At 38.9% G+C, this 19,825-nt stretch overlaps 1 protein-coding gene across 1 annotated transcript in view; it reads left to right on the top strand.

Moving 5' to 3' along the window:
- The window catches only part of CYTH4 (cytohesin 4), a 45,856-nt gene extending 34,554 nt beyond the window's left edge, over nt 1–11,302 (top strand). The window contains exons 10-13 of the mRNA XM_072421240.1: nt 3,738–3,814; nt 3,892–3,963; nt 8,562–8,707; nt 10,727–11,302. Coding sequence (XP_072277341.1) covers nt 3,738–3,814; nt 3,892–3,963; nt 8,562–8,707; nt 10,727–10,805 — 374 coding nt within the window. The 3' untranslated portion in view covers nt 10,806–11,302. The remainder of the gene's footprint in view (nt 1–3,737; nt 3,815–3,891; nt 3,964–8,561; nt 8,708–10,726) is intronic.
- The last annotated feature ends 8,523 nt before the right edge of the window (nt 11,303–19,825 follow it).

Genomic DNA, 19,825 nt, shown 5'->3' with positions numbered 1-19,825 from the left:
TTTTTACATAAATATAAATTTACAGGGGCCAATAGAATATAATGGATTGACACCAATTTGATATAAATTGGCATTGACTTGTTCTTTATAGACTTTAGAGTATTATCCAAGTCAAATGAACAAATAATCTTTCCAATAGGCAAAATTATAGCCCCTGATTTTAAGGTTTGAATAAAAATAAAAACTTATATTTATGTGACTGAGATAAAGTGTTTAGGGAAGTTTGCCTCAGAAAAAGAGAAGTATTCCGTCATGTTCTCTCACTAGTGGATGGAGGAGGGGAGGGAAACAATTTGTAGAAAGGGAAAAGTAGAAATGATGCAATTTTTATTTTTTTTCAACCATTTCCTAGCCTGAGCTTGTGGTTTTACAAAGTATGCAAAATAGATTTAAATTAAATGTACTTACATTCTGTAATACTGACCAGCTAATGTGCTTGCTTCACACTTTCTAATGAGATGGAAAGAACTTATTCTGTCTGTCATCTCCAAACTCGGAACTAAACTAAAAACAAAAAAACTACACTGACCTCTAATTCCACAGGTCCCTCAATGGCACTGGTCCCTCCGACAATCCGGTCCCGTGGTGTCCTGGGATTCCCCTTCGTCCCAGCGCGGAGTAAGCGCCAGGGGCTGCCATCTTCCGACTTCTCTTTCATTATTCTTTCTTCGTCACCCAATCTTGCACTGCGCAGGTGTGAGATTGGGTGACATAGCTGCTGTGAAGGGAGAAAAAAAGAGAGCCGATCTCACTGTCCATGAGTGAGATCCGAATCTTTTTCCCGTAGGAGGAAAAAATACCCCTTCTGCCTGAGATTAGAGCATGCGCAGAAGGTGCAGCCAGAGCCTCCCAGGATGCGTGACGTAGGTATCCTGGGAGGCTCGGTGCTCCCATTAAAGGGGCGGTGCTGCTTAAAAAAAAGGTTAAAGGCATTTAAAGATTCCAAGATTTTATCTTTATATAGAACAGTTGTCTATCCTTCTATGTAAAGTAAAAATGTTGAGTTTGGGTCCGCTTTATGTAAAAAATTCATATAGCCTGTTTGTTCTCTACTTTTAAAGAGGATCCAGTAAGTTGGATTGGTTGGTTGAATGTTTGTAACCATTTAACACAACATTTTCAGACTTATCTTTACTGCAATAGCAATGAGGTTTAATACCCAAAAAGTTTAGGCTGAGTTAACAATGGAAATTACTACTTAGTAAGGGAATTTTTACTTAGCTGAGTGAACGTGGTAAAAATTTGCTCTGCAAAAAATGACCCAAACACATTCAAGAAAAGATGATTTTGGTTTGCAAACAAGTGGAAGTTGAAGTTATCAAAGATTAACTCACTAAGCTCATTCACTAATCTAAGTGAAACTTCTCTTACAAAGTAATATTTCATTTAGCTGAGTCATTAGCCTATATTTCTTGAAATAACCCTAATTTTATTATTATTAATAAACAGGAGTTTTATAGCGTCAACATATTAGGCAGCGCTGTACATAAGATAGGGGTAGCAAATAACAGACAGTTACACACAGTGACACAGGCGGAGAAGAGGATCTCGCCCCAAAGAGCTTACAATCTAGGCGGTGGGGGAAGTCTCACACAATAGATATGGAGTGATGGGAAGTAGTGAATGTTTTAAGAGACGGAAGAAGACATGTAGGCAATTGTGAAAAAGTGTGTTTTGAGTGCTCCTTTAAATTAGTGGAATTTAGGAGCAAGCCGAATTGGACGAGGAAGACCATTCCAGAGAATGGGGGCAGCTCTGGAAAAGTCTTGGAGCCGTGCGTGTGATGAGGTTATGAGTGAGGAAGTCATTAGTAGGTCATTGGAAGACCAAAGAAAGCAGTTGGGGAAGTATTTTTCTACCAGGTCAGAAAGGTAGATTGGACAGGAGCTGTGTAGGGATTTGAAGGCAAAGCACAGGAGATGATATTGATTCTAAGGTGAAATGGAAGCCAATGGAGAGAACTACAACGAGATGCAGCAGAAGAGGAGCGGAGGGAAGGATGGATGAGTCTGGCTGCAGCATTCATAATAGATTGTAGAGGAGAGAGTCGGGTTAGTGGAATACCAGAGAGGAGGAGGTTACAGTAGTCCAGACGAGAGATGATAAGAGCATGTACAAGGAGTTTGGTGGTCTCAGGGGACAGGTAGGGGCGGATTTTGGAGATGTTGCGTAGGTGAAAGTGACAGGACCTGGAAATGTTCTGAATATGGGGGGGTAAATGAGAGGGCCGAGTCAAAGGTGACACCAAGACAACGTGCCTGAGGGGAGGGCCGAATAACAGTGTTATAACAGTTAGATATATGTCAGGGGGGGATTTGGAATTTGAGGGGGGGATGATGATGAGTTCTGTTTTATCCAGGTTGAGTTTCAGGAATGGGTCAGACATCCATGATGAGATGGCCGACAGGCAGCATGAGACCTTATCCAGGACTGAGGGAGACAGGTCAGGGGTGGACAGATAAATCCGAGTGTCATCAGCATACAGATGGTACTGTAAACCAAAGAAGGATATGAGACTACCGAGAGAGGAGGTGTACAGAGAAAAGAGGACCGGTCCAAGGACTGACCCTTGGGTCAGTTACCATATCAGAACTGGAAAAAATTACTGGAGTTTGGTATTAAAGGCTTAGTTCTCAGTATTTTAGAGTAACAAACATTCATTAAAAAGTCAATATCCACATTATTGACATGGTCATAGTGAAAATTGGGTACACCTAAAGGCCATGGCTTATTATAACACACGTTCTCATTTCCCATCATCATTTTGCCACATGACATCTCTAGCTACAAAGGAAAGACTTCCTTCTGACAGCTATATAATGCCCACCATGTGTCATCGACTACATGTCCTTCTCTAATCAATATCTAAATGATAAAGTATCTTTACTCAGGACCACCAATCTATTTCTTATTAGTACTGCCCCAGGGGGCAAATGCCCTACTCCTATCTTGTTAGTGTTCCTATATTTCATGTAAGCGCCATCCCATTCTTTTGTTACATATAGCCATTACTACTTTAAAATTTTAAATTAAGTGCCATTTGCTTTTCTTATATACTTCCATTACTGAAGGCAATGGTATTTATATTATTTTATACCTAATTATATTGTTTTATAACATACAATGTTTTTTTTCTATTACTGGATAGAAAAGTTGTAATTAATACCATATCTATGATATCTAGTTATAATACATGGAAACATTATAGGGTATTTTTGTAAATTATACCCTGCAAAAAATGTTTATTTGTGCAAAAGAATTACACATTAATGATTCTACGTCAAGGGCAATGCATAATTCATTTGAAATTGTGCAAATGGAGATGATTAAGTGTTGTGAACAGCAAAATTAAATGTATTTGAAGGGTATAAAGTAGAAATGGGTGAAAGATATTACCCAGTGATGGGCAAATAAACTTTGTGAGCAAATCGTATGGTGGTTGTGATAACCAATAGGAGCATTCCCCTTTTTATCTAATTAACCGTCTATAAAGCCAAAGTTTACAGTAAGTATTATTTATATTTATATTATATATATATATATATATATATTATATTTTCACCTCCTGTTGGCCCTTTGTAATGTAAAATATTCATTTTACTGGTGGTAATTTTGCCCTACTATCACTCTAAAAAAATAATGTTGAAATATTGAATATTGCAATGTTTGCTCAGCAGCGTTTTTATAAATATACCCCTTTAGGTATCTAACAGCATTTTGCTTTTTTATTGTTACAGGTGGCCGAGTTAAGACTTGGAAAAAGCGATGGTTCATTCTCAAAGATAACTGTCTGTACTATTTTGAATATACAACGGTGAGTGAAGCACACAAAACAAGATTCAAATGATCATAGTAACATTATATAATTTGTTGCGTTTCATGTTATTTCAGGACAAAGATCCACTAGGAATAATTCCTCTGGAAAACCTGTGTGTTGAACTAGCGGAAGACCCAAAAAAGCCGGTAACTATAAAGGGAGAAATGTGTATTTATTCATCGTGTTTAATCTGAAGGTTTTACAGATTGTATTTATAGCGATGTTATGTTATGTATATGAAAATGGAGCATACCATATGCAAAACTCTGGCTGGAAAAATATTTCATGCCCTTATGATTTGGCTCTGCACTCCTCCTAGGATCATCCATTTTTCCTTTCAAAAGGATAGGCAGTAAGTCATAATAACTTATTTATATGTATGACACAGAACCCGTAATATAGTGCAGTTTTGAATGCAATTATTTATTGAGAAATGCATCTTTGAAAGATAACAGTAAAATGAGTGAAATGGCACAACATTCTACCCAAGAAAAATCACCTGCTATACATATTTCAATTGGTACATTCATGAAAAAAGTTTATTCATTGATAGCTTTTTTTTTCCAGCTAGTTGGGGAATACTCATGGAATGAAGTTATTCTCAGTTCTGACATGTTTCGCCATTCAATTTATTGAAGGGAGACCCAAGTAGCAATGACTGAGTAGTACAAGAAAATTGGTGTCATTATAATGTATAAAAGTGTATCAGTATAATAAACCTACGATATCTAAGTACATCGGGTTAAGTACATAATTATGGAAAGAAGTGTGAAACATACATGTGGCCTGATATCAGTCATAGCTGTTATTCTAAAATATAGTTTTAAATGTAAGACTAAATAAAAAGAGTATGAGTGAATGGTATAGGGATATCATAGGATATTTCCTAAGATATTACAGTACAACATATGGCACTATATAATGATACATGTAAATAATATAAAGTTATTTTGCTTTATGAAACAATAATTCCTCCTTCCTAGTGTGTGCTGCTTCCCCCACACCCTAGATTGTAAGCTCTTCTGGGCAGGGTCCTCTCATCTACCTGTGTCACTGTCTGTATCTGTCTGTCATTTTCAACCCCTATTTAATGTACAGCGCTGTGTAATATGTTGGCGCTATATGAATATTGTTTAATATTAATAATAATAATCCATATTGCATATAATAAATGGCATATACTCTATATTCCAAACTAGATTAAATTAGCATATTCCCATCGTCCAAAAGCAAAATGAACTTCAGAGCAACCATAAACCATCCTTCATCCCAAACATATAATGTTCAGTATACACCACCACCAAAGACTTCTAACACAAGCATTTACTAGAAGCTCTAAGACTTTACAATCAGAACGATCTAAAGGTCCCTTATGGCCAAAAGTCCCCGACATGACTCCATTTATCCTTGAAAGATTCCAATCTATATTGTTTGATCATGCTGTCTGGCTTTTATTAGAACCAATCTTCTCATATGACCCTGTTGTACTTTTGTATGTCCGCCACTATATAAAACTCCCCAGGCATTTTAAAGCAGAAGAATAAACGACTCACTGATCAGAACAAAAGGAAATAAACCACCAATAGAATGGAAACAGACATTTTAGTTAAAAATTTAGGAACAATAAAAAAACAATATGATATCTTTGACTATAAAACTGAATTTTTAGATGTTTAGGGATGAATATGTTTTATTTAGTGCAATTTAAGTTACTAATTTTAAGGGTATCTCTAACTTGCATAAGTATTGCCAATATTTACATAATCTGAACAAGCAGTAAAAGCAATTTAAAACAAGCTATAGACATTGTGAAGAAATACGTCATCAAATATCACAATTGATTTTTATGATAGCAGAATCTCGGTAGCTTGCTAGATTTCTAATGTGATCAAGCACAAGGTTTTTTGGGCTGCCGGAAACCTTCTAAAACCTGACGAGAGTCTCTATGATCTTTGTGGATCTTTCAAGATTTATATGCAGCTATAAAGAAATGGCTTGGAGCTCTTTTGCTGCCTGCTAAGACTGTTTAAATATGGGTACAGGCACATTGTAAGCTAACCATAGATATCAGAATGATCTGGCATGTATTGGATGGGGAAACGGAAAACAGAAAAAACATGCCAGCTTTCAATGGAAAGAAAAGCAATTAGCTTAAATTTTCAGCAATGGTCATTAATTAATTTTAATTAGGTTAGCAGTTATTTAAGGACATGGAAATAGATTTTCAATCTGGTTAAAGCTGGTCAGATCTATATATAATTTGTGACATAAATACCAAGTGCAAACTGAGACCATCATGAGAGACTAGCATGGCCAATATAGAGGGACCAAACTCAGAGGCAGGAGGAGTATGAGGGGCCAAGCTGAGTTTTTTACATAAAATCTACAGACTGTGGGGGAAATAAGTATTGAACACTTTTTCTCAGTAAATACTGTAAGTAATCCACATATACAAAGAAATCAAAACAAATTAAGTAAATTAAGTTATGTGTAATAAAGTGGAATGGCACAGGGAACACGTTGAACACATGTAGTTGCAAAAATGCAAATGACGTATTTCTAAGCTTCCAAATGCTCCAGTAAAGTGGAAAGAATATAATTCCAAACTAATAATCAGAAGAGTTGTCCAAGAACCAAGGATAACTCATGGAGAGCTTCAGAAAGACCTGGAATAGCAGGTACAGCTGTTTTAAAGAAATCAATAAGTAATGCACTCAACTGACATCGGCCTTTATGCAAGACCACTGTGCAAGACTCCTCTGCGAAGAAAAAGCATGTTGAAACTCAATAAAGTCTGCTGAACAACATTTGGACAAGCCAGTGTAATATTGGAAAAATATAGTCCGGTCAGATGAGACCAAAATTAAACTCCCTGGATGTCTTTGCATACACCGTGTTTAGAGGAGAAATGGCACTGCACATCACCCAAAAAACACAATACAAACAATGAAGTTTGGTGGTGGGAACATCATGATGCAGGGCTGTTTACAGCTTATAATACTGGCAGAATTCAAGGATGGATGAACGGAGAAATATACCAGGACATTCTTTATAAGAATCTCCTGTCATCTGCCAGGATGCTGAAGATGAAGCAAAGGTGGACATTTCAGAAACACATTAGGCCTGATTTATTAACCACCTGACCGATAAGCCCGACCTTGGTACGGGCTAAAAAAAGTTACTATTTTCGATAAACCCAAACTTTTCTCACTGTATGAAAATACAGTGAGAAAAGTTCGGGTTTATCGATCACTTACCTGTCAGTGTAACGCCCAGGTGGTTAAAGCTCTCCAAGGCTGGAGTGGATACACTTTCATCAGTGCAGCTGGGTGACCAAGCAAACCTGGAATGGATCTGGTCCAGGATTCAAGACATTTGCTAGAAAATTAGTTTGAAGACATCTATTCCAGGTTTGCTGGATTACCCAGCTTCACTGATAAAAGTGTATCCTCTTCAGCCTTGATCTGAAACACACAGCCAATGAAACTCTCATTTGGTTTCAGAGAAAGAAGCTGCTAGCCCAGTCAATTATCTGACTTTAATACAATTGAAAATCTATTAAAAGAACTAAAGATCAGAGTTCATTGAAGAAGCCCCCGGAAACCCTGAAGAATTTAGAGAGTTTGTGTAGAAGAATGGGCTAAATTCACATCTGAGCAATGCATACGATTAGTTTCTTCATACCGGAGGCGTCTTGAAGCTGTCATTACCAACATAGTCTTTTCTACTAAGTATTAAATACATTTTAGTAAGTGAGTTCAATATTTATTCCCTGTGACATTCCACTTTATTACACATAATGTATTTATGGGCATATTTGTTTTTAATTCATTGTAAATGTGGATTACTTGGGTTGTTACCAACATCTGATTTACATTGCGCGTCAATAGCCCTAATTGAAATATATTTACAGAAAAAAACATTGATGTTGATGTTCATTATTTATTTTCCCCACTGTATATCTTCAGCAGCCTATATCCCAACAAATCATTTTGACCTGAATGTATCTCCATTTATTATATGCTTAGTTTAACTTGCCCAGGTTTCCGACAGGCCAAATCAAAGTGGAGTCTGATGAAAAAGTTACAATGTACCCATAGAACTATTTGAGAAGGATCCAAGTAGTTGTTGTAGGTTATGGTGGTTTATGATTAACTGATATTGTTCTCTCAACTTTGTTGAGAATTTAGAAATAACCTATTGGTTTTATGTTTCTGGCCCTACACACTCCAAGTTGATATAAACCAACGCTGAAATGTTGAGTCACCTATGTTCCTTCTGTCTCCCTGGTCTAATGGTTATGTGATGTGTAAATTCAGCAGTTCTCCTCCATAGGCAATTACCTATTTCTCTGAATTTACATGTGAAAATGAAAGGAGGATGTAAGTTGTTTTGTAATCTTATATGGTAGCTATCAACCACATAATGACACAAGAGCTACTCATATGTGGAATAGGAGTGTAATTGAAGTTGTGAAATGGTTGTGTGACTATGGGCATTACTTGACTGGACACCCCAAGGCTTACTAATTGATTAGAAGAAAATGCTCAATTAGCCAGGAGTCCCAAACAGTCCCTGTTGCTTTCCTGAGCTAAGGCTGGTACCAGATACGTCTACACAATACATGACCAAACACTTGGCCAAGATAGACGTTGATGTTCATGTAACAATTGTTCTTCTGAAAAGAATGGAGGTGCAAAGTAAAAGTAATTACAGTACTTTTTTCTCTTCTTTGGTTCCCTAGCACTGCTTTGACCTACATGCAAGAGGCCAAACTGTCAAGGCTTGCAAGACACAAGCAGATGGGAAGAAAGTGCAAGGAAATCACCAATCTTATCGCTTGTCTGCTAGCAATGAAGAAGAAAGGGAGAGCTGGGTACAGAGTCTCAGGTCAGTGCAGAAATTATTGGGCAAGTAACTGAACAAGCAAATTAAAACGTATCCATTTACAGAATGCCTGTTGTACAATGGATAGGAAAATTGCCATTATTGGCCTTTTATAAAAATAATGGCCATCTTTGTCTATTTAACTTGGAGTGTGACTTTGACTAAGTATGTAAAGTAACAGTAAGGTAAAACCCATCTTGCCTATCCTTTACCATAAAAAATATTTATATATTTATAAATGAATTATAGTTCATGCCCATGTCACAGCTTTTAAATAATAAAAGATCTAACTTGGAACTTGGAACTTTAAAGATGACCTGTCACTTGCATGTACAAATAATATTTTTATGAATGACCCGGTCACTCATTCTAACTAAAGATTTCTTTTATGTGACATTTAGTTTGTATCAGGTGAATTTGTTGTGATGTTTGTTCTTTGGGAAAAGGAAGCCATTTTTAATAATTAATAACTGGAAAAAAATCAGTTCCAATTAACTTTTTCTTAATCAGGGTCACCCAGTGAAATTGATCTGACATTAACATATACATAGTATGTTCCCTATCTGGCCATAATCTACTAAATCAGGAAAACGTTATTAGGCTCACTATTGATAAAAATGGATGGAACACCAGCCCTTCTCTCTACAGTAACACAAACATGCTTGGAGGTCAACAGGCCCACAGATAAATTAGTTAATAAAATATGGAAGCATATATGCCAATATGGTAAAGGATCTTCTATCAATCTACCCATTAGGTTTAATGAAGCCCTGCCACATGACTTTTCTCTATTGCAGTTTAGTACCATTTACAGGTCCTGTCCCTCTTAAAGCCTGTTACTGTTCAGTTAAAGGAGAGTTTATTCCTATGTAACTCCAATCTCTCATATGCAAAGCTTGCTCATGTTCTTTCTCCCGATCTCTGCTGTACAGTAGCATCAAGGCTGATAACCGATCACTGAATATTATTATTATTATTAGATTTAGTTTCTTTTATTGGTTGATAAATACATACATTTAAGATTGTATTCCTGAATATTTTTTTAGATTTTAAAACTTTACCATATGTTGATGGCATGTGTCAGACTAAGAACCACCAACTACAAGTCAATGTATCCTAACTGATTTGTATTACTATATATCAGGGGTCCTCAAACTTTTTAAACAGGGGGCCGGTTCACGGTCCCTCAGACTGTGGGGGGGCCGTACTATAGTTTGAAAAAAAACAGGAGAAGATTCTTATGCACACTGCACAAAACGTATTTATTGTATAAAAAACATGAAAGAACAATACTATATGCACAGCACACTTGCCGATCATTAAAAAAAAAAGTGGCATTTACTTTGGCTTTAAAATTGCTTGAGATTATTCCTTTGCATGGAAAATGCACAGCTAAATTTGAATTTTCACTGTGTGTATTGAAAATGCAAATTTATCTTGCATTTTCCATGCAAATGAATAATCTCAAGCAATTCATTAATTTGCTTCTTTTTTATACACCCTACCCTACACCCAACACTACCCCACACTTTTTATTAATTAAAAAAGGGCTGCTAAAAAAACTTTGTCAGTGTCTGCTACCTGTCACTCACTGCTGCCTTCATACATTGGCTGGATCACACTGCAGCACATGTGTACATGATCAATGTGCATAGAATGTTTATACTATTTACAAATGTACATTGATTATGCTGCAGTGAGAACCAGCCAGGGAATGAAGGCAGCAGTGAGTCTCTGCTCATACCTTCTCTGCCTGATGGCTTCCGCCCGACAGCTCCAGCGTGAACCCGGCAACAGTGGTGTCAAGTGACCGGGTTCCCTGGAGTGCAGATGGCAGGCAGCCAGAACTCAGGCAGGAGAAGCAGCCTCAGCAGCCGGCGGGCCGGATGGACAACCTCAGCGGGCCGTATTCGTCCCGCGGGCCGTAGTTTGAGGACCCCTGCTATATATCTTTGTATCGCTATCCATCTTTTTCTTTCTTTTAAGAAACTCCAACCAGAAAGCTTTGTTTTTCTTTTCCAGATCCAGCATTTCTTGGAATCCTTTTTATGAGCAGGTCTCTATACAGAAGAGAATATCATCAATGAAAAAAGACCATTGAATACACAGAACTATTATATGTATTCCAATAGACAATAAATGCTGGTCTGGAAAAATCTGAAGGACCTAGAGATCAGCCTCGGTAGACATGTTGCCCTCACTGAATACACTTCCAGGTTTATGCTCTGGCACTGGGTGGTTGTATAGCAATGGGATCCTACATCTTGGAAATCCTGGAACATAACACAAAGATTCTTATGAACAGGACCTTTTTTAAATAAATATGTGCAATTCATTTTGGACTATGGAAGAAAAACCTTATCTTTGACGATTTGTAGGGAACAAGGATTTAATCCAGAAAAAGAATCTTTAGTATTGTGATGCTTTATGTATAAGTGCATCCGCATTTTGACATACATCAGATCAGAGGAAATTCCATTTCATAGCATTCTATTTTTAATCAATGCAAAAGTCTCCTAACTGTCTTGTTTTATATTGTGATGTTTATGGTGTTAACTATCTGTGGATAAAAACAATAAAATATTAATTATATCAAAATCTGAACTGTTATCGTCGTCAGAAGTCTCGGATCTTTTGTAATCAGTTTTTTCATTACCTGATCTCCGACAGCACTAAAATGTTTGACAGAACAAAAAATTGTGAAGGTATAATTCACTAACGGACAAGATATTTATTGATTACTGTGCTATATGATATATTACTCACTGCTTATTCCCTAGCAGCTGTCCAAGTCCATTGAATAACAATCTAGAATATTGCATGCTAAGATTAAGTCAACTAACCAGTAGTACACTGAAAAAAGATGCAGGCCCTTTCAGACTTGCAGTAAATTGTAATGTTATATGGCATTACCTGCACTTCCACCCACCCCTATTAATTTATATGGGGGAAGTTGGGAAACACTTTGCGAAAGTGTTGGCACACAATTGCGTTTTCACGGAAGCATGGTTCCTGGAAGTGACATTTTGCTTCTGGTTCTGTGGATGCTTTTCCTCCTTCAGAGGAAGGACCACACATGTCCAAAGATGTTGCCCTACAATGCACGTGCTGCACCTTTATGCATAACAGCAGTTTGCCTAGTAATGGCTACCTCTCCGGTTTTGTCTGAAAGGGGCCTAAGTGTGAGTTGAGAGGGGCCTAACCTTCCTGGTGGTATTCCTGACTGTGGCTGTAATGCATGCCAGTGTGGACCCACTGTGCCACTGACTGGGTATGCTCCGGAGGGGGGTAACTAAGCCGCTACCTGGTCTTCACTAGAGCCTTTGATGGTGAGGATAGGCTGGGGCCGCAGGGTAGCTGCCAGGTGCCACTCCAGAGCGATCCCCGGGTCAGTGGCAGCTGACCAGAGGGGTCAGGGTACTCGGTGCAAGCACCGAGGGGTCTTGCGTGGCCAAGAGGGAGGTGGCAATCAGCCAAAGTCCAAAAACAAGATCCGAGGTCAGGGTCAGGCGGCAATCAGGCAAAAGTCCATAAACATAATCCGAGGTCAGGGTCAGGCGGCAATCAGGCAAAAGTCCATAAACATAATCCGAAGTCAGGGTCAGGCGACAAACAGGCAAAGTCCAAGGGTTCAATAATCAAGGTCTGGTACACAGCAAAGCAGACAAAAGAAGCACCTTTGCACTAGGAGTTAGACAAGCTAAAACCATAAGATTGCCCAGGCACCTTCCTGTAGTAGGAAATGCCTTTAAATACCAGCAGAGATCCAGCCATAGGCTGTAGAACCAGAGGGCGTGTATGTGTTGCCTCATGGATGAAGAGATACACACCCACGCCAGCTCAAACACCAGACCAAGTCTCCAGCAGGGAGGAAACTGGCATGGAACACATGTACTGGGGTTACCCTACCTGAAGATAGGACCTGGCACCCGTGCCTGCAATTAGCAGCAGTGGCGCCGGCACGACCCGCAGGGCTAACAGTGGCTAAAGGTTAATTTCAGTACCAAAAGCGGTAACCCCGAGCCACACTCGGGATAGTATTGTAAAGGACTTACCTGGTCCCAAATAGCCAGTGGTGTCCTCCCGCGATGTCCGCATGGCATCTGTATCCCCTGGCCTCGCATCCCCGGTGTGATTAATGGGACTTGTGAGCTTCCAGCGGCGGTGTGCTGAGGGGCATGACCAGATAGGAAATTTAAATAGAATGTACATGGTTTGACATTCAAAACGACTCATATACTCAGACTGCCAGGGAGGTTAAGCTACACAGAATCTGGTACACATTAAAAAAAAAAAAAAAAAACATTCCCATTTAGAGTAAGTTATTGCAAAAAAAATTGCCAAAATGATACTGGAATATTAGGTGCACAAGTGCTGCCATTTTTGCCACTATGAAAGCAAAAAATACTCCTTTAACCGTCAGTGGCAGAAGCAAGCTTTTTCACTGGTGCTGACATCTTTGTCTGTTGTCTTCTGAGTTAGGCAATATCGGACGACTTAATTGTCCGTGTCATTATGAAAACTATTGGGCATGAACAGCTCTGTGTAAAGATTGCTAGCAGGCAAGTATGAATCCTTTATTAAAGAAGAAAAAGAGCAAATCTCTTCTGCAATAAAACAAAAAAAGCTTAAAGTTCCACTCTAAGGCAAAAGTCTGTTCTGTGTCCTCTTCCTGTTCAATCTTGACTTTGCATGTCTCCTCTGCCAAACAAGCTCTACTTTCTAGCAGAGTTTTTTATATTTTACACCAAGGTGATCAGACACAGCCGGAAAATATAGAAAGGAGATACATGTGTTGTAGATCCAAATACATATAAGAAGCCAGCAATTTATTTGGATCACCAGACCACACCTTTACCTATCAGTGGAAGAAGCAATTGCCTTTTAGTTATATAGCTAAACTTTTTTAAAGAAAAAAAATTGCAGTCAAATTTGAATTTCTTGTAATCAAAATGTTTAGCCACAAACAAAAAAGGAAATGCATACAGGAAATCACTGTATCTGAACTAAATGTCATAAGTTTCAATGTGCATACTAGTACACTAACACAACAACAATCACAGGCTGGCCTGTAAAATTTATATATATATATATATATCGTTCATTTTAATTTTTCATTTTAAAATAGCATTATTATATTTGAAATGAACTTAAAAGAAAAATACATTAAAGTATCACTGTGTGTTGCACAGCTATAGCACGCATCCCCAGCAGAGGTCATCCAACACCGCAATACAAGTGAAAGCTTCATTAATAAATGGTGAAATGGAGAATTTTATCCACATACCCGAAGACATATTTTATAGTCAAAAACTATAATTTAATGGGAATTAGAAGCTTGTACTTCTTTGATGTACTTGGAGACAGAAACAGAGACTTTCGACTGTATGGGATAACCATTAAAAGTGACTAGGACAGGTTCCTTGTGGCTTTCAAAAGAATTACTCGTTAGGAAAGGTAGACCACCCCCAGAGCAGATGCAAAGTTGCTTGTGTACTAAAATCATGACATCAATCATCTCCTATACTGTAAAACAAGCCCCTGTGGCAAGAGGATGGATGAGGGGTGGGGGGAGGTTAAGTAGCTCTGCTTTTTGAAAATATGGTACATGTCTCTTACATGCAGTGTGCATACTTTCAATACCAGCTACAGATCTGTCCTCATTAAAAGTGATGTATGTAAATGAGGTGCCAGATATTACTTCTTTGAAGTCCCTGCTAACAAGAAAGATAAAAGGGATGCAATTTAACCCTCTCTTTTCGAGTCAACACAAGCAGAGCCTCTCCGCGTTTCTGCTAGCTGATGGCTGCATTTCCATCTCTGGAGCCCCAAGCTCATGCTGAATGTTGGAAGGGTGGGAGTTAGGGGACGTTTCATCTTAATCCCACATCGCTCTCTATCACGTCACCCTCTAGTTAGATTTTCCGCCAAAGGAATAGGACTGTCAGAAGATAATAAGAAGAGGGGATCTTTAAATATGGCTGCCCGCTGGGAATTTTCCAAGCAAATGTTTTATAATTGAGACTTGGTATGGGTTGGTAGGTTTAATCCACATTTTGCAGACAAATATGTGATGTTTTTATGATGCATGCATGAATTTATTTATAAAAATACCTTTTGACTTTTTTTTTATTGTTGTTCTGCATGTCGGTGCTGTTGATAACTTTCAGACACTTTTGCACGCTTTGGGCCGGATTTATAAAAGCTAAATGGAGTGGGTAGACTATCATAGAAGAACCTGGGTTAGTCTATTTCCGGGAGGAATTTCCAAAATCTCTCTCACACACCTGTCAGCTTGTTATGCTGCCTGTAAACCTCTACACCAGGGGTGTTAAACCCTGGCCGGAGGACCAAATCTGGCCCTCAATGTCCTTTTTTTTGGCCCCCAAAGGAATCCTAAATATGAACTGCAGTTGGCCCGCCGCTGCATTGAAATAGCAACGCTACTACAATTCTCACCATCACTCGCGTATATAGACCAACGGGCTTTCTGCCTATGCGTGGCCCCCCTTTGGACTGTTTTATAGACGCAAGTAAGGCAAGGAATTGTAGTAGTGGTGCTATTTCAATAAAGAGGGAGTTCCAGCGGGGGGCAACTCATAAGATTTAGCCCGCCTCAATTTTTTCAATAAATTTCAAGGTTGGCCCGCGACTTTGTCTAAGTTTTTGATTTTGGCCCTCTGTGTATTTGAGTTTGACACCCCTGCTTTAAGCTGCGTACACACTTGCAATTTTTGTCGTTGGAAAGGATCTTTCACGATCCTTTCCAACGACAAGTGAGTGCACGATGCATGAACGGTGCTGTACATACAGCACCGTTCATGCTCTATGGAGAGGGGAGGGGGAGAGCGACGGAGCGGCACCCTGCTGCGCGCTCTCCCCTTCCCTTTCATTAGGATCGGCTGTCGTCCATCGTCCGTGGATCCAGCAGGTCGGTCGTCCGGACGATGGACGACACCGACTGTACACACGGCAGATTTTCGCCCGATAATTGGCCGATGCCGATTATCGGGCGATAAAAATCTGATGTGTGTACGCAGCTTAACACTGTGGCTCGTATTGAACTCCAAATTTATCTTTCAACAAACTCTATGTTATGCTCCTAGCACATCCCTTGATGAAGCCTATCGGCGAAACGCGTTCCGAGAGACAGTCTTTTTGTTTTACAAGCACATGTAGCTACTCTTTTGTATAGTTGACAGGGACCACCCATATGTATGTGAATTGTACTAATGACTGATTGTAAGAATTGTCCAAAGCTCAATACAATTTTGATTTTGCCTTCAAAACCCCAAGATTTCTCTACTTTTATTTTCTATTTGATCCAGCACACCTGAAATGGATCTGGTCCGGGATTGAAAACATTTGCCAAACAATAGTGATTTTCAAGTTTCCATAATAGTCCATCTTCTCCAGTCTTGAAAAGCTTTAATAAATCAGTCACTTTATGGCTACATGTTGAATGCACATCATTGCCCTGATTTGGCTTTCTGATGCTGATAATGAATCATCCCTGTATGTCAACATGGGCACCACAACAGGACAACAGACACCGCTAACTTTTTTAGGGTTCTTCTTACGTCACCCAATCTCGGACTGCACAGAGTCGAGATCAGGTAGTGTTTATTCCTGAAATAGTAAAAAAATAGTGCCAATCTCATTGCACATATATGAGATTGGCACTTTTTTCTTAGATTCCGGGGGATCTCCTTCGGCGTATGCCCCATCTTGCAGCCCGCTGTAAGTACACTAAAGAATAAATGTATGTGGGTTCAGTGGGTTCACTGTGCTTATTCTTTGTTGTATCTGCACAGCCTTAATATTAAACTTGATGCGTAGGGGTGTTTGTATAGTTCTGATCGGAGTACATTCCGTTGTAGATTTCAACAATTCCGACCTAGGATCAGGACTCAGAATTTGAGCATGACCAGGGTAACTTAGACATTCCCCCCACCCCTCATTTCATCCTGTAACTGACTCCAGCCCACTCCCCATTTACCACCTTAAAATCAGCACACCACGACCTTTGCTGGATGTCAAGGGGTTGGCATATCCAAAGGGTTGGGACACCACACCAAAATGGCTCCTCCCTCCACCAAAATTACCGCCCAGGACTCTTGCTTCTAAGACCCCAACTGCCCAGCACAACCACCCAGTACCCCTTAACACATCCTACTTTTCCTTTCCAAACTGTTATACATTATTTTTACCCCCTACCTTTTATCCTCTTTCTTCTTATTTACTCCACCCCTACCTTCCAACCCCACCAATTCCTTCCTAGCCCCTCCCTGACCCATCCTTCCACTTAACACCCTACCCTCTCATGTCAGCCCTGTGCTTATTTTGCTTTCTGCTGTGGTCCTCCCTATCTGGCTGATTGTCCTTGCTGCATTGTGACTGTTAACAAAGTGAAATCACAGATGTTAGTTCACAGCTGTATGCTCCCATGCTGTCCAAAGTTCCTAAAGTTAGATACAAAATTTGGTAATTTTCACCAAAAATAATATTTTCTTTTTGGTGAGAATCACTCTGCTAATGAGCTCTGTTTTTTTACTCTGTTGTATTGCAAAATTAAGTTTTGCATAATAACAGTCTGATTAGTTCAATAATTTTGTATGTCTATCTTTACTAAGTTTTCAAGCAGTTTGTATTTGTTTGCATGTTTGTATTTGTGATGTTACATACAGTATTTAGATAACAATACTTTTAATGAAAGACATTTTTTAATACATGAGCATCTATTTATAAAACAGGGAATCTGACATTTCCCTAAACATTTCATTCTGAGAATCAGTTACTGCCATTGAATGGACCTGGAAGATTCCCACGAGGAAATGTTTGAGAGAATGTAAGAGTCCCTGTTTTATAAATAGATCCTTTTATACTAACAAATGTATCAGACATTTTCAAAACAAATACAAACAGAAATAATGTTATATATGTAATAAAATTAATTGTGAATTGTGCAATGTGCAATTAGTTTGATATGCATAGAAATGTCATATTTTCCATTTTTTTTTAAAGAATTACCTTGTGCTACCCAATGTTTCTGATTTCAAATGACTATTAGGAAAGACATTCCAGGCTTGCTGGATCACCCAGCTTCACTGATGAAAGTGCATTCTCTCCAGCCTTGGAGAACTTTAATAAATCAGGACCATTGTGTGCTGAACTGCACATGCACAGCTCAGAGGTTTTTTGTTTGTTTGTTTTTTTTCATTCAAGCATTGTCTGTCTCTTCTGCAATAATGAACCTGCCTGATCGCAATTTTTTATTTTGCAAAACCATAGTTAATATCAAAATAAAACACTCAGGAATGGTGTCAACACTTTATCTATTAGTAAAAAACAATATTCAACATATGGTAAAATATTCCTCCCTGGAAATAGCGTGCAGGCATATCTCAGCATGCGCACTGTGAAACCCCCAGCACATTGGCGTGCACTATGGCTTTTTTTTCTTTACCTTTTTTCCCTACATGAGAATATTATTTAACTTATTTATGACAGCACAGTGGCTTAGAGGTTAGCACCATTGCCTTTGCATCCTTAGGTCCCAGGTTGGAATCTGAGCCAGCACACTATCTGCATGGAGTTTGCAGGTTCTCCCTGTGTCTGTGTGGGTTTCCTCCCACATTCCAAAAACATGGAGTTAGGTTAATTGGCTTCCCCCCAAAATTGACCTTAGATTGTATAAAGATATATGTTCATTGATAACTAAATTCAGTTTATGTGTGCTGAGGCCCATGTTCACATATATGTGTGCACATTGCATGTACATAGTAAATTCTCTCCTGGATTTGATTACCTGTGCGGGATCAATGCTCAATGTGCTTACATTTAACAAGCTCAGCGTACTGTGTTACACCGTGTCTGCCTGATGCAGGTGTTGTACAGATGCTGTGTATCTATCGTCACTTTTTGGTGATTTCGGTATGTTTTTTTACCTTCTATTTATTTGTGTGTTTTTGTGTATCCTATGTAAGGTTGTGATGTATGTTGTGACGTCCCATCTATGTGATTCAGTGATGACTGAGTTTTGGTTGATGGATGTCTGAATGTCATTGTACTGTGTGTGTGATAACATCTCCTGTGTGTGTGTTGTGGTACATTGTGAGATGTGTGTGGTCTATGGATCACTGGACTTAAAGCAGTGAAGCATCAGGTTTAATTGAAGCTGTGGAGAGGAGGTTTCCATGGTAACAACACATCCCATCTCTGCAGTGCGCTACCGTGGGGTAGGACACACCCCGGAGTGAGGGATGGGGAGAAGGAGAGAGGAAAGGAGGAAGAAAAATCACAGGAATGAGAAATATCCAGAGAATATTACTGACAAGATATGGTGGATACTGCGATTAGTGAAATAAAAACTGACTGGGAAAATAAAGGAAATGAGGGACAGATCCCAAGAAAAATAAAGAAATGTTCAACATATAATGTTATTATATAGGAGAATGCATCAACTTCACAAAGTATGGCTGCATATGCAAGATCATTCTGTTATATTTTCTAAATAATGCAGACAATAATTTACTTTTAGAGTGGACCTATTACCAGATTTTCAAACATGACCTGGGTAGCTTAGACCTTTACCCCTTCTTTCTATGAATCCCACACCCAACCTCCAAAAACACTCAAACGCATGAATTTTGACCTAAATTGGCTGGCAAGCAGCTGTTTATTTTACAACAAATTGAATATTTAACCATTCAAAATATAAATAACAACATAAATAACAAAAACACTTTTGACTTCTTATAAATCAAGCATAAAATAACATAAAATAAATAAATAAAAGCATACCTAAACTCAGAAATTTCTGTAAAAATTCTTTGTTTGTTTTTTTTTTTTTTAAGTGCAACACCGCCTCTTAATTCTCGATCGCCTAGGCGATGGAGAATGAATGAAAGCGCAAAGCCTCCTGGGTTACCCATGTCACGCATCCCGTGAGGCTCTTGGGTGCTCCTTCTGCGCAAGCTCGAGCATCTCAGGCATGTGCAGAAGGAGCCCTTTCATCAAAAGAGGAAAAAAAGCCGATCTCACGCATGCCCAGAGAGACAAGTTTCTTTTCCCCATCTACGTCACCCGATCTCGCACCTGGGTTGGTTGGCATGGTAAGAA

The sequence above is a fragment of the Pyxicephalus adspersus genome, chromosome 8, assembly GCF_032062135.1.
Source record: "Pyxicephalus adspersus chromosome 8, UCB_Pads_2.0, whole genome shotgun sequence".
NCBI lineage: Eukaryota > Metazoa > Chordata > Amphibia > Anura > Pyxicephalidae > Pyxicephalus > Pyxicephalus adspersus.
This window is presented reverse-complemented; position numbering and strand designations above follow the sequence as displayed.